The sequence below is a fragment of the Mustela erminea genome, chromosome 6, assembly GCF_009829155.1.
Source record: "Mustela erminea isolate mMusErm1 chromosome 6, mMusErm1.Pri, whole genome shotgun sequence".
Classification (NCBI taxonomy): domain Eukaryota; kingdom Metazoa; phylum Chordata; class Mammalia; order Carnivora; family Mustelidae; genus Mustela; species Mustela erminea.
The window spans coordinates 15239620-15265416 of record NC_045619.1 but is presented as its reverse complement, the minus strand read 5'-3'; the positions used below and the strand labels follow the sequence as shown (position 1 = coordinate 15265416).

General features: G+C 37.5%; 1 protein-coding gene across 11 annotated transcripts in view; it reads left to right on the top strand.

Annotated features, from left to right (window-relative positions):
• Window positions 1–25797, top strand: part of RIC8B (RIC8 guanine nucleotide exchange factor B) — a 100401-nt gene that overhangs the window by 31214 nt on the left and 43390 nt on the right. For all 11 annotated transcript variants that reach the window (XR_004286646.1, XR_004286645.1, XR_004286644.1 and 8 more), the window contains exons 3-4: window positions 5193–5801; window positions 17503–17597. Coding sequence is in view for 6 of the 11 variants with exons in the window: in XM_032346498.1 (XP_032202389.1) it covers window positions 5193–5801; window positions 17503–17597 (704 nt within the window). In the remaining 5 variants the exon portion in view is untranslated. The remainder of the gene's footprint in view (window positions 1–5192; window positions 5802–17502; window positions 17598–25797) is intronic.

The window sequence follows — 25797 nt, the reverse complement described above, 5'->3', positions numbered from 1 at the left end:
GGTTTACTAAGAACAGAAGTCATTTAATAATGCATCGATTTAAACATTTTTTAAAGATTTTATTTGAGAGAGAGAGCTCAGAGGGAGAGGGAGAAGCAGATTCCCCAATGAGCAGGGAATCTGACATGGGGTTTGGTCCCAGGACCCTGGGATCGTGACCTTAACTAAAGGTAGATGCTTAATGGACTGAGCCACCCAGGCGCCCTAAAATTATTTTTATAAGTATTCTGGCAATGTGGAAAAATGCTGGTAATTAAATTAAAAATTAAAAAGAACAGAATGATGTACACAAGATGATTGTAGCTGTGTCAAAACAATATGCATGGGTTACTGCTAATCAGTAGATTGACTAAGAATAAATCCTTCTGTCTACTGCACGTAAAATATACTAGCTAGTGTAATTACGAATGTTTTTCTATTAGAGAGCTTTTAGTAACAGGAAGGATGTGTTGAGCACCAAATGACTGCAGCAAATTGTGGTTTGGATATTCCCTGGAGAGGAAGAATGTTGGGGGCTGAAGTGGTTAGAAAAAAATTTATATCAAAAGTGAATTAGCTTTGGAGAATGGTTAAAAGTTGAATAGCTGAAGAGGAATGGATGCAGGGAGATGGGAGGCAATAAGAAAGAAAAAAAGAGCTCCTTGTGAGATAATTTGGAAGGGAATATAGCTAGAGAGGAGGGTTTAAGGGAGCATAGTATGAAAGAGAAATCTGAAAAAGCAGGTTGGAAAATCTTAAATGCCAAACTGTGAACTTTGAGATTCACTGAGATATACTAAGTTGTAAAACCTGTACTGAACACTCGCCACATGCCAGGCACTATTCTAAGTGCTAGACATGTGGATGTCATGTAACTCTTACAGTAAATGAGGCCCAGGGAGGCCAAGTTTGCCACAGTCTCACCATTAAAAGATGGTAGAAGAGCCAAGGTTTGAATACAAGAAATTTAAATCCAGAAATTATGCCCTTAATCACAAACTGCTCTGGTTCTAGAGTCCATGGTAAATTAAACAAATTTCAAGCCCAGGACCACTTACCTTATTTAAGATAAGAAAAGTAATGTGACCAGATAGTGACACCCCATTCCTATCCCTTCCACCCTTGTACATCTTCAGTACAGTCAAGGAGAAATTAAGGTATTCGTGCTAATGGCTTTCAACTCTGCCTACTTTTCTGTATTTACCTGGTTCCTTGCTCTCAATTAACCCCTACCCTCTCATATCCAAGTTACAGCAGTCCATTATTAACCATAGTTCAGTGGTTCTCAGAGTGTGGCTCCTGAATCATCAGCAGAATTTAGGAACTTGTTAAATGTCCCAATTCCAGAGCCTCACTCAAGACCTACTGAATCAGAAATTCTGGGGGTGAAGTGCAAAAAGTGTGTCTTAACAATTCCTTTAGCGGATTATGATGCATGATGAAGTTTGAGAACCACTGCTGTAGTAGACTCCCAGGTTTCAGTTCAGGAGCAAACTAACCTTTTCTGGCAGTACTAGTATTAACATTGGGGAACCATTTGGGATCTTACTCTTGAATTTATGCTGTTGGATTTGCAGTCTGACTTTATAGAAGTAGTCATGGCTTGCTAAGTTAGTGAGCATTTTAAAAGGGCTTTTCCTCAGACTCTTTGATTCTTAGTAGTTATACTTTGTAAGCATACCTAGACTTTGCCTTATGACTTTAGTTCATTACAGAGAAACAGACCTCTAAGTGGAAGTTATTAACCAGAAAATATTTCCATTAATTTTAATGGAAAAAATTGGGTTCCCTGATAACCTAAGGTACCAAAATAATTTTCAGAGTAAAGGTTGATTAGCAAGTCATGATCCCAGAGTTCTCGGATTGAGTCCCACATCAGGGAGCCTGCTTCTCCCTTTCCTCCCAGTCATGCTCTCTGTCGCTGTTTCTGTCTCCCTCTCTCAAATAAAATATTTAAAATACACACACATACACGCACACATGCACACACACACACACGCGCGTGTCAGTTGAATGAGTCTGTATAAATATTTTGAAAGTAAATAAAAACGGTCTGTACCTAACATATAATGTAATGACAGTCTGTTGTACTTGCAGGAAGAGGAAGAGAAGACTTGATAGTGATGCCTGGTGGAGGAGGCATATGAAGGAATCATTCTTTAGAAGATGCTGGAGAGTCAGGGGTTAGGTTTTAAGGATGGGAATTTGTGGTTATCTTGCACTTAAAAATAGATCTAGGGGCGCCTGGGTGGCTCAGTGGGTTAAGCCTCTGCCTTTGGCTCAGGTCATGATCTCAGGGTCCTGGGATCGAGCCCCGCATTGGGCTCTCTGCTCAGCAGGGAGCCTGCTTCCCCCCCCCACCTCTCTGCCTGCCTCTCTGCCTACTTGTGATCTCTGTCTGTCAAATAAATAAATAAATAAATCTTTAAAAAAAAAAAAAAAAAAAGTTCTAGCACACCTGAGCCAGCTACAGGGATATAGATGAAACATAGCCTCTATTAAGGAGCCTGGAAAAGGAGTGAGATGCTCCAACAATTTACTCTACACAAAAGCAAAAACTTAGTTTTAGTTGGAAGCACAAACAGCAAAAGAGGGAGCGACAGGGGAAGCATGTAGACGCCTCAGTCTTCAAACTAAACCTGAGAAAAAGAGTGGGTTCCTGACGGGTGGACATGGTAGCAGGGCCTGCCGTGGGAGGAGGAGCAGGGGAGAGGCTAGGACGTGTAGCCAGAGGCCTGGGAATCCGTTTGAAGCACGTGAAAAAGAAGGGGAGCCGTGCGGGACAGAGAGAGCAGTGGAAAAGGGAGCTGTGGGCTCATTTCAGCTGCATTCTGTGGGCACCAGGGAGCTGTGGAAAGTGTTTCAAAAGAGAGGAAAGTATGTTTTAGGAAGAGTAAAATCAGTTGAAAAAAAAAATAGTTACAGCACAGAAAAATACCGTTAGAGCAAAAATAAAGGTGAAATACAAGCGTACCTTTGAAACAGGTAGAGTATACACTCAGCAGTTGGAAAAGTGTAAAGGATGCTCCTTCTCCAGTTTTCTTGCCTGGTGTACGTATGTATGCAAAACAAGATTTTTCTGGTTCATCCAAATGTATGTGATTTATTAATTTGCTCTTTAAATGTTCTCTGACTAAAAAATGATTATGTTGAGTATAGCAGTAAGTGTGTCTATTAAGCATCACTTTTGTTGTATTTTAGGTATGTCTTGATTTTTTTGGCGGGTTGTAATAAAAGAGAGAGAAAAGAATCATTATCCAAAAAGTGGTTTAATTTTCAAAATATGTTGAAATTATAGCAAAAACCTACCTAGTGATCATTATGTGAGGCAGATCTGTGAAAAGAACAACTATGTGTGTTTAAGAACAACTATGATTGAAAATTGTGCTTTAAAACTAGAACTCTTGTCTTTGGTTGCCCATTGAACTTCAGGAAGCCTGTAGATGAGGAAATTTTTAACTATAAATTTCGTAGGCTCTCTAATCTCTATCATGTAGCCTTCTTATGTCTGAGAATTTCAATCCATTTGATTTATAGCTTTGTCGGTTCCTATTTGTATTCATGCTTTGCTTTTTCTTTCTTGAGTCTGAAGGTGGAACAAGAAAGGACCCATATCGTCTGTAAATTTGGGGGGTATTTTATTGTTGCTCTTCTCTTTGGTTTAAAAAGGAAGGAGGTAACGGTGTCTTTTTAACTCAATATGTAGAACTCCAAATTCACATATATAATATTTTATAATACCTTATTTATTACATGTTTCTTAACTTAAGCAGCAGTGTAGATGATTTCTCTCCTGAGTAAAGTTATATGGGAACAAGTGTTATTTGACTCCACCTCCAGAAATACACTGCATAGGAAGTAGTATATAGAATGTGGTTTTGTTTTTGTTTTTGTTTTTTGTCTTGGATCTGAAAGATCAGACATTGGAGAAGAATTTCCCTGTTTTTTATATTTCTGTAATGGGGACATTATACTTACCCCCCCAAACTTGTGTTCATTTTTTTTTTAATGCCTTAACGATAATAATAAGACATTGAATGAAAGTCCCTTCTAGTTATCAGAGATGGCCGGGTTAGAGTTGACAATATTATAAATTTTTCTCGGCTTGTCAAGTTAATTTCCTTCCCACCTCCAGAACGTAGTATAGCCAGCCCTTAAACAATGTAGAGGTTAGGGTGCTAGTCCCCAGCACAGTCAAAAAATCTGCATGCAATTTTTGACTCTCCAGAAACTTTAACTACTGATAGCCTAATGTTGACCAGAAACCTTACCAATAACTTAGTTAACACATATTTTATTTGTTATATATTATTGTATCCTTTTTTTAACAATAAAGTAAGGTAGAGAAAAGTGTTATTAAAAACATCATAAGGAAGACAAAATACATTTACAGTACTATACTGTATTTATAAAAAAAAAAATGTGTAAGTGAACCCATGCAGTTCAAACCCCTGTTTAATGGTCAACTATACATTTAAAGTTGCCACTTCATGGCTGTACAACTAGGAGGTACTAAGAAGGTACACACAGCCTGGGATTCTTATCATCATGCTTGACCCAAAGATAGCCTCTTTATAAGAATTAAAGTCTGATAATAGGTAAATACAAACTTTGTAAAATCTGATGTTAGTCCTGGTTGTTGCTGTTGTTTTTGTAAGATGTAACAGGTACAAAAATAGTCAGCAAGAGAGTAGTTTATACCTGCTTGCTTCACATGTACGGTGCGAGCTTGAGAGATCCAGACCTGCAGTTTATGGACAAGAAAGCTTGCTGTTGAATTCTGAAAGAATGATCAGTGGTTCTTAAATTTAGGAATAATAGGAATAATTAAATTTCAAAAAATGCAAAATGGATATGTACACTTTGAGCCATTAGCTATGATTCAGACTCATTGCCTTTATCCTGATAGTCTGTGTATTCTGATATTAAAAATCTGTTGAGAACAAAATCTGTTGAGAACGTAAAACCCGACTGATTCACTCTGGCCCAGTACAGCCTCTCTGGCCTTTAATTTCCATATCTGTAAGTGAAAGAAGTGCAGCAAATATAAGGTCTCTTTCAGTTCTAACATTGTGTGACTTAAAAAAAAAAAAAAAAGAAAAATCTTTTCTAGCCAGAATCTGATTGCTGTTACATACATTGGTAGAGAAGTATTCTGTTTTAAATCATTTAAGCCAAATAATGATTTTTGAATACTCGTTCTTGTTTTTCAGAAACTCTGTGAAGGCATATTTAAAGTCCTTGTAAAGGATATCCCAACAACATGTCAAGTGTCCTGCCTGGAAGTTCTCCGCATTCTCTCCAGAGACAAAAAGGTTTTAGTTCCTGTAACAACCAAGGAAAATATGCAGATACTGCTGCGATTAGCCAAGCTAAATGAGTCGGATGATTCTTTGGAGAAGGTGTCAGAGTTCCCAGTTATTGTGGAGTCATTAAAATGTCTGTGTAACATAGTGTTCAACAGTCAGATGGCACAGCAGCTCAGCCTGGAACTTAACCTTGCTGCAAAGCTCTGTAACCTCCTGAGAAAGTGCAAGGACCGAAAGTTTATCAATGACATTAAGTGCTTTGACTTGCGCTTGCTCTTCCTCCTGTCACTTTTGCACACCGACATCAGGTCACAATTGCGCTATGAGCTCCAGGGACTACCGCTGCTAACCCAGATCTTGGAAAGTGCCTTTAGCATCAAGTGGACCGATGAATATGAATCGGCCATAGACCATAATGGACCTCCTCTCTCACCTCAGGAGACAGACTGTGCCATTGAGGCCCTCAAAGCTCTCTTCAATGTGACGGTAGACAGTTGGAAGGTGCATAAAGAGGTAAGGTTGAGAAGGATATTCTTATCTACCTATAACTTAATTGGTCTGGGCCATCTCTAGAGCTGCCTACAAGGGCGGAATCCTTACTTCCCATTTGTGTAACACTTACCAGAAAAATAGGATGAAGATGGGCTATTTCATTATTTTTGTTTTTTATGGATTTTTAAATTTTTAATTCCAGTTAGTTAACTATGGATTATTATTTTGTAAGGTTGGCAAATATAGTTCCTTTTCCCAGTTGTTCTATCACCTGCCTTTTTTTTTTTTTTTTTTTGAGTGCCTCTTTCAGTAACAAGGTTTAAATGAGAAGATTTGAAGGGAAATAAAGCAATATGATTCATAATGTTATAGGCATTTATAATGATTGCCATCTCAAAGAAAAGATAAGCTAAATTAGGCCAGATAAAATTGATCAATCAGAATTCATGTCTGTTCAGAAGAGCAAAAGATCTTTTGGGTATCCCCTATCATCCCTAGAGTGTTACAGTATGAGATAACTATCAGAAATGTAGGACTATAACTAGATATCCATACTTTTACACAGTTCTAGAAAATACAGTTACACCACAGTGTGGGAAAGGTTTTTTCTGGACTAAGATCCTTTTCTGTGGCTTAGACCTTACAGCAGCCAAAGGCAGAGTTGATAGTTTATATCTAAGTACCCACAAGAACGATATGCTAAACAAGAAACTTAGTTTAAGGAAGGCAACAATTGTAAGCAAAATGGACATAAACTTTTTTCCTTGTTTCTAGAATCTTTTTTTTTTTTTTTAAGATTTTATTTATTTGTCAGAGAGAGAGAGGGAGAGAGAGCGAGCACAGGCAGACAGAGTGGCAGGAAGAGACAGAGGGAGAAGCAGGCTCCCTGCCAAGCAAGGAGCCCAATGTGGGACTCGATCCCAGGACCCTGGGATCATGACCTGAGCTGAAGGCAGCTGCTTAACCAACTGAGCCACCCAGGCGTCCCTCCTTGTTTCTAGAATCTTAACATTTCACATTTACATTCTTTCTTTAACCTTAAATGATGAGTGAAATTGAGCCCCTGCCTTAAAAAAAAAAAGAAGAAAAGAAAAGAAAGAAAGCAAAAAAGAAAAGAATAAGGAAAGAGGGCACCTGGGTGGCTCAGTGGATTAAAGCCTCTGCCTTTGGCTCGGGTCATGATCCCAGGGTCCTGGGATCGAGTCCCATATCAGGCTCCCTGCTCAGCAGAGCCTGCTTCTCCCTCTCCCTCTGCCTGCCGCTCTACTTACTTGTGCTCTCTCTCTCTCAAATAAATAAATAAAATCTTTAAAAAAAAAAAAAAAGAAGAAGAAGAAGAAGGAAAGAAACAAATGGAGTATTTTGGTGCCGGAGTAAATTATCTTTTATGACAGCTGACTTGAGGACTTAGGCTAGGATCTTGCTGTGTCCATTTGAAGCAGTGCTCACCATGAATACAGATCTGTTTTTGCCAGCAGCCTACTTTGAGAGGATTATCTCTGTACAGTGCTATAGTGGGAATATGCAGGCATCTGAGTTTTAAAGTGCAAATAGGTCTATATTTTGAAACCAAATATTTGAAGATCAGTCCTAACAGCTGTTTTAGATGACTGTAGTATGGTCAGTTTTTCCTGAGACTTGGCAGGAAAAGATGTGGAAAGCCCACATGCTCCATTTATGCTTTGAAACCAAATATTTGGAAGTATTTAAAATATTATGTCTCTGTGCTTATTTGGTACCTTCTATGGTTATTTTTCTTACACTGTTTGTTTTGGTGTTTTTAAGTTCTCCATTTAGTTGCAAGAGCTCTTCTGAGACTGTTGGTTTGCCATTGTTGGAGCCCCTGTTATTTAAATTGTGCCCAAAATAGTAGCTCACACTGTTCCAATTCCGGACTAAAAGGGTTTTTTATAATTCAATGGCCGCACATCAGTATAAGTATGGAATGACATGTAATATATATCAGTAAATTGAGATTAGCCTTCATCAGTTTAATAGTGGGTCTGGAAGAAGCCTTGAAGATGTTGAAGCAGCAATTACTCATTCTGGGTAATAGAAGGTTTATTCTCCAAAAGATACGTGAGAAAGGACCTGAAGCAGGCATCTGTGCAGACCTAGGGCTTCTTGTGAGTTGTGGATCAGTAGATAAAGCCATTATAAAAATGTGCCCAGTTATTGTGACTCGGGTTATTACTGAAGTTATCAGAAATATGAACAGTACTGAAACCAGGAACTTGCCAACTCATTTAGGCAAGAGTGTGGGAAAGGTTTGTTGTTGTTGTTTTAACCAATTCAGTTTCCATGAGTCTCCAGATTCAAATTTTAGCAAACATTTAGTCAGTCAGTCTGTCAATAAATATTTATGGCCATTTACTAAATATTATACCAGTATTGTGTAATATGTTGGCAAATAATAGGCATAGTCTCTGCCTTCAGTTTTATTGGTAGGATAGGTAATAAATAAGTAAACAAATATATAATTCAAATTGTGTTAAATGCTAGGAGAGAAAAGTGCAATGACTGCGAATAGTTAGCATGGTCAGGAAAGAGCTGTGAAGGTGTCTCCTGAGATAGGATGACAAAACGATGGAACTGTTTGACAACTGGGGATGTGAACGTTTCTCAGAAATTGAACAGCATGTGAAAAGACCCAGAAATCAGAGCATAGGGAGGGACTCAGAACTTAACATAAGGAAAATCTGTAAAAAGGATGCAGAGAAAGTTGCCAGTAAGAGCCCATTTACTTGAATTTTAATAACACCTTGATTGTCAGCAAATGGCATCTTTCTCCAATGAAACAAGCACCTGAAGATTTGTTCATGCTTGAAGATAGCTACGGAAATAAAAGGACATTGAAAACTCATTATACAGAAGAATCCAACTTTAAAACTTAACTTTAAAAATAACTAATATTATTTTCCTTATAATGAAAATACATGCTTATCATAGATCTAAGGGGAAGAGTATAGAGGCAATAAAAAACTGCAAATCACCTATAAAACTACCACTCGAAGATAATCACTGTTTGCATATGATATATACCTTTCTAACCATTCTTCATTGTATAGTATGTAAATATAAACATATGTGTAATTTGTTTTTATAAAAACGCAGTCATTTTGTAATCTTGATCTTTTTTCCACAGTAAATGTTCTTGAGGAGTGGTGGTTTTCAAAATGTTCCTTGGAGCCATAAAGTTCCTAGGAATAGGATGAGTTCCAGGTTCTCCACCCTCACTTTCAAAAGAGCATCTTTGATTGTTGCAGTTGCTATTGTTTTTTCTCTTTATAGTAGGTTGTAACTAGATTTCAAGTGGGGATAAAAAGAGTTCTGCAACCAAAATATAAATTTTTTTTTAAGATTTTATTTTATCTATTTGACAGAGATCACAAGTAGGCAGAGAGGCAGGCAGAGAGAGAGGAGGAAGCAGGCTCCCTGCTGAGAGAGAACCCTATGCGGGACTCGATCCCAGGACCCTGGGATCATGACCCAAGCCAAAGGCAGAGGCTTTAACCCACTGAGCCACCCAGGTGCCACCCAAAAAAATAATTTAACTGCCAATTTATTCTCTCTGTCAAAGGTTGGTAAATCCTTAATGAAGAACTAATCTTCATAAGTCATTTTATACTTAATATGTAATTTTATACGTGAATATTCCTTCATAAAGATCTCTCAACCTTTAACAAATTCCTTATGTGTAGGCATTTAGATTGTTTGCATTTGTTTGCTGTTTTACATGGTAATGCAGTGAATTTTCTTATTAGAAAATTTTGTAGATAAATTCCTGAAATTATTGTGCCAAAAGATTTTTTAAAACTCTAAGGGTTTTTGATATGTATTGACAAACTGCCCTTCAGAAGAGTGCTAGTTTATACCTTTCCAGACCCTGGGCTTTCACCTTTAAAGATCTTTATCTATTAGACAGCTCAACTGTTACAGAAAATATAGATGTTTGGTTTGAGTTTTAAATGTTTCATAGGTATTTTTAATCACTGTTCACTTCCAGTTCATCAAAACCAGAAAATTAATGACTGGGTTTTTCTTGAGGCTTACCAGATTAGTGCCGTTTGTCCATTTTAGGTTCATGCCTCAGTGTTGAATTCCTGCCTGTCTGCTGATACCATCAGCAGATTAATTTGGAGATTCCTTTCCATTCAGTAGGAAATGTAGCTGGCTTATTTCCACACGGTGTCCTTCTGTCTCCCTCACTTCCTCCTTCCCTCTCTGTCTCATTCTTTCCCTTTCTTAAAGGGAATGGGTAATGTTTAAGATTGTCAGAGGCTCCTTTAGCAGGACTTGAAGTCAGTTCTAGAAACATTAACCGAAATGGTCTTGTCTTCCTCCTCCTTTAACACTTTGCTAAATCTCTTTGTTGATGGAGTTAAGCATGTTACTGTAGAGATCCCTCACTTAGCACACACTCCCTTCTGCAGTGCTTTCCAGGTTATCAGTACATTGTGACGAGAAGACACAAGGACCAACAGACATGGTAGAGCCAGACAACCAAGAGCAAACAGAGAAGTAATATAAGTATGTGAGTAGTCAAAAGATGCATTTAAGTCAGATAAAACAGTGAATGTCCATAGGAGTTATTTGGGAATGTCACATTATAACAGAAGAGGTTAGTGCCATGATTATTTTAGAGACTTGAAAGGGAATGTGGGAAAAGGACACGATATTAATTAAATAAAAATAAAGCTTCAAGCTGTGCCATGTTTTTTTTGCTGAATCATCTTTTCAGTAAATATTGAGTGCCCAATATATGCTGAGTTCTACATTAGTCATACAAGATACGAGATGAAGAAAGTATCATTGCCCTCAAAGAACTAACAGTCTAATAGGAAAATCAGACATATGAACAGAGATGGATATACAACTGTTTGTTACATTACTTACTTTTCTTCTCTATATTTTCTGTATGTTTAAAAATAAGAAAGATTCACCTCCGTAATGCACAGATGCTTTAAATACCATATGTTCTAGATCTTTGAGGGTTTATCTGACCTCACTGGCATAGTCTTTCTGCCAAGCAACATAACCCAGGACAGAGTACACATTCAATAAATATTTGTTTAATGAAAAATTAAGTGTGATATAGAGAAATATATAGGAGAAAAAATCCAAAGTAAGCAGGGAAGAAGGAAAAGTTTATGATACCTTTTAAAATGTCAAAGCTGTTTGGGGCATCCGGGTAACTAAGTTGGTTAAGTATCTGCCTTAGGCTTAGGTCATGATATCAGGATCCTGGGATCAAGCCCTATGTCTGGCTCCCCACTCTGCATAGTCTGCTTCCCCTTCTTCCTCTGCCCCTACCCCTGCTCATATTCTCTCTTTCTCAAATAAATAAAATCTTTTTTAAAAAGTCAAAGCTGGGGCACCTGGGTGGCTCAGTGGGTTAAAGCCTCTGCCTTCGGTTCAGGTCATGATCCCGGGTCCTGGGATCGAGCCCCACATCAGGCTCTCTGCTCAGCCGGCTCTCTGCTCTGCTTCCCTCTCTCTCTCTGCCTGCCTCTCTGCCTACTTGTGATCGCTGTCAAATAAATAAATAAAATCTTTAAAAAAAAGAGTCGAAGCTATTACAAAATTAACTAGAAGCCTAAAAGATTTAAGAACATTGTTTAGAGCAGCAGATTTCTAGCCTTTTTAGAGTTACGGCATTCTACTTTATAACATTTATATCTTCCCTCATAAATTAATTCAAAAAAGCATAATATTATTACTCTGTGCCCAGCACCATGTTCAATGAAAAAGATGCAGAGGTAAAATACATTATCTTTGCCTGTGAGGAGACTGAGATTTTGATTATATACAATTTGGCAGGAAAGATAACCTTGGTAAAGGTAAAGCAGAAGGGCTAGGGTAAAACAGCCTCAAATGTTACCTGAGATACAGCTTTATTTCTAGGTAAATTTGTGTATACTTCTGTGTGTATGTATGTCTGTGTCTGAATGCCTTTCACTTTTTATGGAATTGAAACCAAATTTTCACACATTCCTAAACCTTCTTGAAGAAATCAAATTTTCACACATTCCTAAACCTTCTTGAAGAAACTAGAACTTAGAACTGTCCTGGGTTAACAATACAATATTAGGACTTGGTGTGCAGTTTTCTCCCTTCAGACTTTCACAGGCATTGATTAGATCACTTGACACTTTGAATGGAAAGATATGAGGAAGTCCATACCTTTACCAAACAAAAGTGAAATCTTCCACAGTTTGCACAGGAGAAAAAAGGCAGCAGGATAGTAATAGAATTTGTAATTAAGAAGTAAGGACTATATAAAGAGATCCCAGAGACTTTCCTGAGTTTTTATCTCCCTTTTAATTGAGTGTTACTTTATTTTGATTTCCACTATCACAGCAAGCCTGTTTGCTTTCTGTCTCTTCCTCCTCCCTTCATCCCTCGTGGCTTTTTTTCTTCTCAATCTTTGGAGAGAAAGATCTCAGAAGACAGAATATTGATATCTGAAAGATATGATTTCAGAGGAGAGAATATAGATATCTTAAAGATATCAAAACTAAGATGAAGCAAGTAAGTTATAGTTATATAAACTGTATTTGTGTAATATTTTATAAAGAATAGTTATATTTAATCTATCCAGCATCTTTGTGACAAAAGAGCATTAACCCCATTTGATAAAAAAAGGACATGAAAGTTCAGAGTTTAAATTACTTATGGAAAGTCATACAGCAGAATAGCCAATACTAGAAAATAATATCTACTCTAACCTTTGTTAAATAATACTTCTTAAATGGTAGCATTCATTCAGCAAACTTTGACTGAGACAGACTAATGGAATAGAGTCTAGAAATAAACCTACACATATATAGTCAACTCATTTATGATACAGGTAATGTTGAAGTGCAGTGGGGAAAGAGTAGACTTTTTAATAAGTTGTACTGGATCAATTGTATTCTTCTTTATGGAAGAAAAACTAATTTGAATCCTTACCTTATGCCATACACAAAAATTAATTTGAGATAGATAAGGGCCTAAATATGAAAGGTAAAATAATAAAGCTTTAAGAAGGAAACAGATTATCTTCATGACTTTATCTATCAAACATTTCTTAAGTAGGCAAAGATTTCTAAAACTGACAAAAATCAAATTTTAAAGGAAAAGTTGACAAATTGATCTTCATTAAAATGAGCTCATCAAGAGAAGAAAGTAAAAAAGCAGGCCACCAAAACAGAGGAGTTATTTGCAACACATCTATAAAGAACTCTATACAGAATACATTAAAAAGCCTTACAAATCCATACAGAGCCAACCCAATAAAAAAAAATCAGCAAAAAGGCTTGAACAGGCACTTGACAAAAGAGGTATCCAAATGACCAGTAGTCATATGAAACTTCATTAGTCATCAGGAAAATGCGTAATAAGAGACCACTGCACACCCAAAAGAATGACTAAATTTTATAACTCTGACAATACCAAGTGTTGCCACAACTGTAGAGTAACTATTAGGAGTGTAAATTGGTATAAACACTTTGAAACACTATTTGGCAGTATACTCTAAAGCTTGACACAGCATATGAGGCGTAAGAAATTATATTCACAGGGTGCCTGGGTGGCTCAGTGGGTTAAGCCGCTGCCTTCGGCTCAGGTCATGATCTCAGGGTCCTGGGGTCGAGTCCCACCTCGGGCTCTCTGCTCGGTAGGGAGCCTGCTTCCTCCTCTCTCTCTCTGCCTGCCTCTCTGCCTACTTGTGATCTCTCTCTGTCAAGTAAATAAATAAAATCTTTAGAAAAAAAAAAAAAGAAAGAAATTATATTCACAGAAGTACCCGTCAATATAGCCCCAAACTGGAAACAATCCCAAGTGTCCATCCAGAGTAGGATAGGTAAGTAAAGTGTAATATATTCACTGCATTCAGCAGTGCTTTCTTTAACTGTGGTGAAGGACCCGATTCTTTTTTGCCCTAGCTATCAGAATAAAACTCTTGTATAACACAATATTATATACATTGTCAAAGTGGAAAAGTCTCTAAATGCTCATGCATACTTTTTGCACAGGGGGCCCTGCAGGTCAGTGGCAAACAGGGTGTGGATCGACACTGGTCCACAGACTGCACCTCAAATAGCACTACTCTCAAGTGATGAAAATGAACACAAGTGATGAAAATGCGTAGACTAGCTACACATATCAACCTGGACGAATTTCACAACCAGACACAAAAGGGCCTAAGTTTTATGATTCCATTCAAGCAAACTTGAGTGACAACAAAAATCATCTGTAATGTTAGAAACTAGAATTACCCTTGAAGAACAGGCGACTGTCATCTGAAGAGGCCATGAGGGGAATTCTGCAGTTCTTGATCTTGACATTGGATCATTTTTGTGTTGGTTATATGGATGTGCTCATTTTGTGAAAATTTATCTAGCTGCCCACTGATGACTGCATCTCTTTTTTGTTTTACTTATAATTTACATTAAAAATTATTGAATATTGGGGCACCTGGGTGGCTCAGTCAGTTGAGCATCGAAATCTTGGTTTCGGTCTGATCATGGTCTCGGAACAGTAGGATTGAGCCCTACATGGGCTTCACACTGGGTGTGGAACCTACTTGGGATTCTCTTTCTTCCTCTCCCTCTGCCTCTCTCTCTTTCCTCTCTCTCTCCCTGTCTAAATAAATAAATATTGAACACCTATTTAACATATGTACTCTAAACTTCTAAAGTTACCAGATTAGTGGCGAAAGCAATGGAAATGCAAGTGTGGCATTACAAATTATGATTTTATGAAAGGAATCATAATGAGATAGTGATAGAAAATAATGAAGGAAGAAGCCTACTTAGATTAAGTGGACAAGGAAGAGGCTTCTCTGATAAAATGTTTTAGCTGAGACCTAGGAGATGAAAAAGAATTGGTGATGCCAGGAGTGGGGGAAACAATCCATGGATTTCACCAGTTGCTTTGGGTACAGAAATAAAGAGAATTTAGTGGATTTATGGTAAAAGGGCATTGCAGACATAGGTACAACTTGGGAATTGGTGTTATACAAGTTGGGACACAAGGAAATGGGATGGAAAGAAGTAGGATTTTGGTTTACAGTTGCAAGTAAAAAGACCAAAGTGGATAGTTTTGCAAGAAGCTTATCAACATCAGTGTGAGAAGAGAGCAACTGTGATAACCTAGAATAAAGCAAAATCTAGTGTTGGTTTTTGTTTTGAGAGACAGCATGCATGAGCAAGTGTGTGGGGGTGGGAAGGGGGAGAGAGAGAGAATCCCAAGCCGACTCCTCGTTCAGCATGGAACCCGACGCAGGTCTCAGTCTCCTGACCCTGAGATCATAACCTGAGCTGAAATCAAGAGTCATACACTTAACTGACTGCCTAACTCACGTGCCTAAGGAAAATCTTAAAACTCTTTTTAAAGGAAGTGCATTCCCACTTAATTTTCAAAACCAAGGAAAACATCTAATTAAGAGTTAGGAAATGGAAGGAGTACCTGGATGGCACAGACAGTTGGGCATCAGACCCTTGGTTTTGACTAGGGTTATGATCTCAGGGTCACGGGCCCTATGTGGGGTTCTGGCTAGGTGTGGAGTCAGAGTTTCTCTCTCCCTCTGTCCCTGCTCACTGCTCACACTTGTTCTCTGTCTTTCTAAAATAAACGGATAAATCGTAAAAAACAAAACAAAAACAAAAACAAGTTATCTGGAAGAATTTCACATGTGTTTCAATGTGCTTCATGTAATTTGGGGTAAGTAAATGTGTATTTACATATTAGAGAATTTTGTTTCAGGCGTTTGAAAATGGATGGCGAATGGGACAGTCTCTGGGTCAACCCTGCCAGTCTTCAGGTCTCTGACATTCCACGGATTCCTCCTCCCCTTTTCTTTCTTCCTTCCCCAGCACACGATTATTTCATTATCACTCATTTCAGCTCTGTCTTCTGTTTCCTTTCTCCCTCATTATTCCCCTCATCTTCAAATGTTCCATTGCAAGTGCTAAGCACTTCCTTGTGTATCATCCTCTTTAATTCTTTTATGACCCTACCAGTCACATACGTGTGGAGATGCCTGTGGGGAAACTTTGGCTCAGAGAAGCTATATGACTTGTTTAAGGTCACAATTTAGCCACTAGACTCCCAAATGCAGTGCTTTTTCCGTTGTGCCACTGAGGCCTTCCTCTCTTCAAATAAACATATAATAATTTTATGCTTAAAATTCTGTCCTCTGCATTATGAGTAATGAAATTGTGCTCTCTTGTTTGTTAGATTTTTTAAGACACATCTTCTCACCTATATGTGAATATAAGAACATATATGAATATGTGTATAATAATGTGAGTATATTTCACTTTACATAGACATGAGATCAATATATACTAAAGTTTTAAAATTTTTTATAAATTTTTTTGAATTTTTAAATAGTTTTTGAAGTAATTGGTTACTTCCTGAAGTATAGCATACACAGGATCTCTTATAATTATCACTCATTTTATCTGTCTTCTAATTACTATTTTTTTTAAAGATTTTATTTATTTGACACAGAGAGATCACAAGTAGGCAGACAGTCAAGCAGAGAGAGAGAGGGAGGAGGAAGCAGGCTCCCTGCCTAGCAGAGAGCCCGATGCGGGACTCGATCCTAGGACCCTGAGATCATGACCTGAACTGAAGGCAGAGGCCCAGCCCACTGAGCCACCCAGGCAGCCCCTGTCTTCTAATTATTAAAAATCTGGACAAAGAGAGAGATGACTTTGATACAGGTGACTAAAGAAATTGTAGTGGCCCAAGAGCTCACTAAAAAAGAGGGGGTAAACTAAGTGATTACTCATAACTTAGCTTATTTCCTACTGCTTGCCTTTTTCTCTCTGACTCTCTATGTGTCTTTAATACCAATGGGTGGGCGCCTGGGTGGCTCAGTGGGTTAAGCCGCTGCCTTCGGCTCAGGTCATGATCTCAGGGTCCTGGGATCGAGTCCCGCATCGGGCTCTCTGCTCAGCAGGGAGCCTGCTTCCTCCTCTCTCTCTCTGCCTGCCTCTCTGCCTACTTATGATCTCTCTCTGTCAAATAAATAAATAAAATCTTTAAAAAAAAAAAAATAATACCAATGGGTGAGTAAACATTGGGAAAATAGGAGATTAAACTCAGATCACTTGTTTTTCATCACTTGCCAGTAATTTGGGAGGAATTAGCAAGATTTGGGGAAGCTAGGAGATTAAGAAGACGCATTAAAATAAAGTTGATAAATTATAGATTTTAACTTAATTGCTTTTGAAAATCAAGAAATGAGGCATTAAGGATATATAACCCACTCTTAAAATATCTGATAGCATTATATCTATTTAAACTTTTCTAACAATTAGCAGACTGGAACAGTATACTATCAAAAGAATCTAGGCTTTCTGGAAATGGCAAAGATCATTAGGTGAATTGAATCTTACTGTAAAACAGAGTGGGACATGCATGGATGTTGATCATGCATCTCTGTGCCCAGCATGCCCTAAGGGAGCAGCTAGACCAGTACCGTCTGCTTTCAGCCATTTCTGGAGGTGGTTGTAGCTCTTCATATGAGACAGTAACTATTCACTTAGTACTGAGAACTTTTTCTACAGTAACCTGACTTCTATTATGTATGGTATAAGAATGACTGACTGTTGTGGGGGGGAGGCAGGTGGGCCAGAAGATAACTCCGAGGAAGGTAGTAATACACCAAGCTCCTTCGTTAAGGCATTCAATCCCAAATTTTTCCTCTTGTCTTTTTTATTTGCTGTAGAGTGATTCTCATCAGTTCCGTGTCATGGCAGCTGTCCTTCGCCATTGTTTACTAATCGTAGGTCCAACCGAAGACAAAACAGAAGAGCTGCACAGGTGGGTAACCTCTGTGTTGATATCTCAATGAAGAATATCATCAATTCTTGTTTTTATGCATCCAATTTTTGTTGTTAAAAGCACAAGAAAGTAAAAATATTACAGTAAGTCTGATAACTGTTGAGAAATCATTACTGTGCCCTGATGAGAAATTTTCATTCTATTCCCTTTGATTTTATTAAATTGAGTCCAACAAAAGAGAATTTGGCATTTGTTGCATTCAACAATAAAACCCAGAGTAACAGTAATAATAGCACAATTCAGTAGTTACTGAGTACTAAGTGTGACACGATGCTAAGTGCTTTATAAAGATTAACTTACTTTAATCAGCATACTCATCTTATGAGGTTACTGCTATTCTTCCCTTTCAGTAGGCCATGAAATTGGGGCATAGAGAAAATGTAGCAATTTCTTTGAGATTACACAGCCCTAGTAAGTGACAGGACTTGGATTTGAACCCTGCTTTTCATTACTGCACTCAATAATCTCACTGATTTCACTGTAAGAGTAGTTACCAAAAAGTATATCATAAGCAATATGTATTAATTAAATTTTTAAAACTTATTATAAAAATTGGGTCACAGTCTCAAGTATTAATATTTAAAAAATAGTTCAAGTGTTGTGACTTGCTTGTTGGAGCTCTTGGTGGACTACTGCTAAAATGTGTCATTCTGTAAGAATTGAGTTCATGCATTTTTCTAGTCCTCTTTCTATTCTAGATCAGACTTGCAATAACAACACTTCTGATTTTAACATAAGACTGCTTATGGTGTTTTACTCTTTAAAAATACAAGTGGTATTTTTTTTAAGATTTTATTTACTTATTGGAGAGAGAGAGAGCATGAGCAGGGGAGAGGCAATGGGAGAGGGAGAAGCAGAGGGAGAGGGAGAAACAGACTCCCCACTGAGCAGGGTGCCTGACACACTGGTCTCAATCCCAGGGTTCCAGGATCCTGACCTGAGTCGAAAGGAGATGCTTAACCAAGTGAGCCACCCAGGTACCCCAAATACAAAGGGTATTTTAAACAACTCAAATAAATTCAAATCTGCAATTACCTTTGGCATTAACTCTGCTTTACAAATAAATTTGGACTCCTCTTTTAATAGTAGAAAGCACCTACATTTACAGTATTCTATTTTTTTAAATATGGCTTAAATAAAACTTCATAGAAACACAACAGAGTGTAAAAATGGAGCATAACCTTACTATTTTTCAATCAAATCCTTATTATTTTAGTTATGATCAGCAATTTATTATTTGATATTTTACAGAGTTAGGTTACTTTATGTACTCTGCCCTGCAAACATTCAAAAGATTATTTTATTCACAATTAAAGTGTGATTTCTTTTCCTTCGGGTACAGATCAAAAGTTCCTTTAATTTTCTTGAGACTGTGCCTTTAAAAATAATCAGGTTAAGTGCAATAAATCATGGTCTCTAAAACAATTTAAACACTCTGACTCATAATTTTTTTCATAATTGAGACACTAGAAATACAGATGCTGAAACTTTTAAAAAATGGATTTACAATAAGAACAGGAGTAAATTGATGGCTTTTTCTTTTGGAAATCAGTTATTGTAAGTTAAATGGCATTCATACAAGAATATAAGGAGAGGGGCACCTGGGTGGCTCAGTCGTTAAGCATCGGTTCAGGTCATGATCCCAGGGTCCTGAGATCGAGCTCTGCATCAGGCTCCCTTCTCCACGGGAAGCCTGTTTCTCCCTCTCCCACTCCCCCTGCTTCTGTTCCCTCTCTCTCGCTGTGTCTCTGTCAAATAAATAAATAAAATCTTAAAAAAATAAAAAATAAAGTCTTCATAATAAAAGAAAAAAAAAGAATAAGGAGAAAGTGTTTTGGGAGTTGTTACACTGGTTACAAAAAAACATTGCTAAGGATTTCTCTGATAAATTTAATATTTTAACACAGCACCCAGTATTTATCAAAAAAAGAGCAAGAGGAGAGGTTTTAAGAACCAGATTTTTAAAAAAGTAATCAGATTTCTTTATTTTCTTTCTGATAATATTTACTTTAAATATTCTTTTTAAAGACATTTTACTTTAAATTTACTTTTATCTTAAAACTTGTTCTGATAAAATATCTATTAGCTACACTGTAAATAAGATTTCCCTAGAGCCATAAACAGGATATAGGAGTATAGCTCAAAGCCTTTCCTAGGAGACCAAAGTTGCTGCTGACTTGACAGTTTATCTGGAATGGCCCTGCCTGTCCCTTTAATCGGAATTAAAGTGATTAGTATCATTTGAGAGTAGTGACTCTAGGCTAAGCCATTTAAATACGGAGAAAACTGCATTAACCTCAAAGGGCTATATTAGGAAACTTACTAGGATTTTAATACCCCCTAAATTCTGCGTATTTATTTATAGTGTAATACCCACTAAATTCTGCATATTTATACTTCAGTATTTCTACAGAAAATCATGTGTGTGTTTAAGGCAAAGTTAAAACAAAAAAAAATCGGAATGTTTTTCAAAGTAACAATTTGTTCCATTTTTTTTTAAGTTATTTTGTAAGTTTATTTTTTCTTTTTGACATGTTAAGGAAAAATGTAACAAAATAGGTAAACCTGGATAGTGTATGATTATGCATTAAAACTCAAAGAGTTGTGGTAACAATTAAATGAGAAATTAATAAAGCAATCTGTCCCTGCACTGAGGAAGCACTCAGCAAGTGTGCGAACTGCTGTCACCTCTGCTGTCACACTGCTACCACTGCCACTTCTTTTACTATTATTACAATAAGCACACTGGCTTTTAGGTCCAATACTTAATTCCAGATATATTTTTAAAAGTTGTTTTTGATTTTGATATTTTGTTAGGATTTTTATGTATATCCTATGATCATGTAGAGAAATCTATTTTCCATTCATCTGTTTTTCTCAAGCCAGGGATGTTCTAGGATACGTGCATGCCAGGAGTCTACTAGGCTCCTCCAGGAGACAAGTGAGTAGAAACAAGGCTAGGCAACAGCTTTTTCTGATGTGCGGTCTCCTTTTTTTCCCCACCCGCAGAGCAATCAAGAGGACAGGGAGATAAGAGATAAAATGAGTTAGCTCACATAGAAGTTGACCTTCACCTTTATTTCCACTAATCAGCATCTTAGATAGTTTTTAAAATCTACTTATTTCATTTCCTTTTGTCTATACTTAAAGTAACAAGTAAATTGTTGGTTTGAGTCATCTTTTTTGATACATTAAAGGACATCCTAATTGAGTTCATCTCTATTATCTTCCTGAAAGTATTTTCAACCCTCTTGTCCATAATCAGTAAACTTATGTATAAACTGCCAAAAACAGTTGCATGTGGATGTGGTTGTGGTCTTGTTTTATTTTAGAGAGAAGAGGGAAATGGGAATGGCCTAAATGCTAGAGAGGAGAGAAGAGTGGAGGACCAGATCTGATTAATTTATTTTAGCCTCTCAACTCATTTCTTTCACTTAGCACACTGGCATCTACAAAATGCTTTCTCTCTTTTTTTTCCCCCACACTCAAAGAACCTGTGTGTCTTTAAAAAGTACTTACCTCCCTGCCTTTTTTGTTGTTTCTTTGCTTAGACTAATTTATCTCATATACTGGGGACAATTTAGTACCTAATGATACCTCATTACAATCCTAAGCAATGTCTTTTTTCCGGCTTTACTGAGATTCAGTGGACATATCACATTGTTTCAGTTTAAGGTATACAATGTTGTTGATTTGATAGATTTACATATTGTGAAATGATTACCACCACAGCATTAGCTAGGCATATGTCTTACACATGACCAACTTTTAATTAATGTTTGAAAATTGAGGGGAGAGGAGATGGGGGAACAGTTAAAACAGGTGAAGGGGGATTGAAAGGTACAAACTTCTAGTTTAAAATAAATAAGTCCAGAAATGAGAAGTACAATATAGGGAATAAAGTCAGTAATATTGTAATAATGTTGTTTAATGACAGGTGGTAACTACACCTATTGTGGTGAACACTGAGATTGAGTAATGTATAGAATTGTTGAATCACTATGTTGTACAACGAAATTAATATAACATTGTATATCAACTGTACTTCAATAAAAAAAATTTTGTTAGAAGTTTGAAAATTAGATGATATCATTTTGGCTTCTACTTATTAACTGAGCACTTACTATATGCTAGGCACTATGTGGAACTTAAGGACAACAAAGATGAATATAGTATAATCTGTATTCTCTAGGGTTTACCAGCTAGGGGGTAAAACAGACATGTAAGTAAATAAGTACAGTTATTTTGATGAGTGTTATGTAAGACATGGACAAGCTTATGCAGATATACAGAAAACAAGAGAGTTTACTTTGGAGAGATTGCAGAAGGGGGTTCTTATTTTATTTTTTTGTTATCATTAAAGCTCCTAGCTCCTTAACCTGATTCTTACTGTGAATAACCGAGTCATCTTTTTTGATACATTAAAGGACATCCTAATTCAGTTCATCTCTGTTATCTTCCTGAAAGTATTTTCAACCCTCTTGTCCATAATCAGTAAACTTATGTATAAACTGCCAAAAACAGTTTATACTGTTTATACTGCTTCCCCCTTTCTTCTAGGTGAAGAGATATCCACAGTGCATACTCTAGAGAAACGTAAAGTCTAAATGAGGAGACAAGGCATAAATATTATGAAAAGTTAAAATAATTCAAGACCATAATAGAAGAGCTATCACAAGATAGTTTTAGAGTAGTTTCCCAGTGACTTAATTATCCAAATAATAATTGCTAATAGAGGGGCACCTGAGGGACACCTGGTGGCTCAGTGGGTTGAGCCTCTGCCTTCGACTCAGGCCATGATCTCAGAGTCTTGGAATCGAGCCCCGCATTGAGCTCTCTGCTCAATGGGGAGCCTGCTTCCCCCTTTCTTTCTGCCTGCCTCTCTGCCTACATGTGATCTCTCTGTCAAATAAATAAATAAAATCTTTTTAAAAAATAATAATTGCTAATAGAATTTAAAAGACTAGCTCACTGTGGTCTAACATGATGAGTAAAGTTTTCCTTACTCATACTATCTATAGCTGTTCTCATCCAGACCTCTGGTCTCCTGGTGATTCCCCTTTCTCCTACCTATGAGCCCTCTATGGATTTACCTTCTTTCCTTTCTGTTCTAAAGCATTGGTTTATCATTTCAACCTATCTGTATGCCTTCATTGTCATGTCTTGCTAGTCTTGAAGCACCCAACCCCAGATCTGTCAGACCACCTTCTTTTTCTACTTCTAAACTCAGGCTGCTCTGATCTGTGGGACAGTTTTACCTAACCCAACAGTTTGATCCATCCTCTCCACTGCATTTAGAGTTGTTTCTCAAAAAAGAAGATCTCTGCTTAGAATCCTCGTTGGCTCCCCTCTCTCTTTATGTTCAGGAGCAAACTTGTGTTGTCATTTTGCTTTTATTAATAATCTGCCTCCTTATCAGGGAAGTCTATGTTTCCCTGGCTTCTGTACCTTTTTCTTTGCCAGAATAACTCTGGTTTAAGGTCGTCAGTAACCCATCTGGCTATAACCTACATCTTATCATGGCAGCCCCCTTTATAATACTCCTACCCCACTCCCCACAGACATACATGTACTTTTCTGGTCTCATTGTCTATCAGGGCCGCTCCCTGCCTTGTCCTTTGCTTTACACGGTATACTTAGGGCCTAGCACAAGGCATATTAAGTATTTGTTGAGAATGAAGTGAGGTTTAAGCTAGTCTTAAAGAATGAGACTATTCTTCTAGGCAGGAGAACCCAGGGCCAAACACAGAAAAGAGTTTGTGTCTATGGCGTATGTAGAGAACAATGACCAGGTCACTATGGGTTAAAAAGCTATGCTTTGCTGAGAGCAGCATTCAGGAGTCTTTACATCATATCTTATCCAAAGTTTTCTGGACACTTCTCACCTGCAGTGGCCCCAGTCTTCTCTTAACTATCTGGTTCTTCTACTGTTCTTGAATTTTATCTACTTGGGCTTTAGAGCCATGGCTCTACCAGAATGCCTATTACTAAGGACACTAGTGACTTCCATTTTGCAAAACCCAGTGGACACTTCCTGTCATCTTACTTGATCTGTCCCACATCATTTGACAGCCCACTTTTGCATATGTACTTTCTTCCAGGATACCATACTATCCTGGTTTTCCTTCTACCTCACTAGTTGTAATTTTTTCCTCAGTTCCTCAGCTTCTAGGCAATAGAGTGCCCCAGGTTCAACCTTCACAGTTTTTTAGTTCACATGCATTCCCTCCCTAATTTAATCAACCTTTTGTCTTCAGACAAATACAGATACATTCAGATAGATGTATCTGCTAATGGTCCCTCAGCTTCTATCTCTAATCCAGATCTCCCTCTCCAAACTTGACTCTTGCCACTAATTTCCTATTAACATCTCCCCTTGGAAGTCTAATAGATATCCCAAATTTAACATATCCAAAATTAAATTCTTAGTCTTCTCCTGAAAAGCTGCTTCTCCTGCAGTGTTTTCCGTTTCAGTTTATGGCAACTCCAACTTTCCACTTGCTAAGGCTTGAACTTGGATTCTCACACTTCACAACTGGCCTGTCAATGTCTTTCAAAATGTATCCAGATATAACCGCTTCACTATTATCATCATATTCAGTCACCTGAATTTTATAGTGATACCCTGATTCTTCTCACCTTTGATGTCCTGCCATTCTTTTCTCAATGCAGTAGTCAGAATGACCCTTTTTAGGTAAATCAGAGTATATCACCATGAAAGACCCTACAGTAGCTCCCACTTCACTGAGCATAAAATTAAATTTTAAGTGCCTGCAAGACCAATCTGACCATACCTGATCTCCTATCCTACTCCTTTTCCTATATATATAGTGGTTTGGCAACACCAACTTCACAGTTCTTCATTTATGCCACTGCTTCTACCTTGGAGCCTTTGCTCTCGCTTTTCTGTCTGAAATGTTCTTTCCCCACATTGTGACATGGCTCCCTACCTCACTTCATTTCTTTGCTTAAATGACACCATTTTAGTGAGGTCTAGCCTAATCACGCTATTCAAAATTATAACCCCCCTGTTCTATCTTACTTTCCTGGGTTTCTCTGCCAGGCTGCTTATCACCTTCTATCATGCTATTTAGTTATCTTATTTCTTTTGTTTACTTTTCATTGACTGTCCTCTCCATGCTGGAAAATAAGCTCCCCAAAGGCAGGGATTTGTCTCTTTTCTTCATAAAACAATGCCTGACACAAGTAATAAATAATTACTGAATCAAGCTAAAGTTAGGAATTTACATCTTTTGGAGGAAGTCTTTTGGAGGTCTGAAGGTTCATTTAAGTAAGTTTTCAGCCATAAAGAAAAGATATGCGAGACCCAAATAAAGAAGATACATTTGAACCAGGAAGATTTGTAAATGGCTGTAGGTCTCCGTGTACCATTATCATGTCCCTCATTGTCATTTGGCATTAAACTATGTTTAGTCCAGTGGTTGATACAGGACTGATTTTTAGATTGCTTCCCCTCCCCCACAACTAACAAGGCTTTAATCAGGGCATTAAGGAGTTCTAAATAGGCATTGCTTTTGAATCTGCATATCAGGAGGGGGCTGGGAGCATGAGTAGGAGGATGTCATGTCCCAGTGATTAATGATCTCTAGGAAGCTGAAAAGGGGAGAGTAATATACACAGTATTTCTACCCCCTGGAGTAGGAATGCAAACACCATTGTGCGGATCTGTGCATAGTCACTGACTTCCTGGTAGCTGGAGAATTTCATACACTCTTCTACCACAAATAAAACTGTCAGAGAAGTGACAGAGCTCAAAAAGCGGGCCTTCCTTACTTAAAAAGAATAGCTCAAACACAGTGAGCCAGAAAATTAATTTTGTAGTTGTTTGGAAACCCAGTTGTTTAATAAGAAAAGTGAAAATGGGAACTTTCCTTGAAAAGCCTAAAACCTCCAAATATTTGTTGAATCAAACTCTACATTTGGTTTCTTAAATTTACCAGATTCCTAGAAACTGCTTATTTTAAATGAATTTAAAGGGAAACATTCCTTTGTAATGAAATGCATCGTTTTAAACTTTTCAGTGTGGTCTCTATGGTGGATTTAGAGAATCATACTATCAGTGGACTTCAGTGCCTATCGCCTTATGTGTTGAAAAAAAAAATCCTAACATTTCAAAATGGTTTATACAGTTGTAGAAAGTAATTCTATGGTAGGGTTC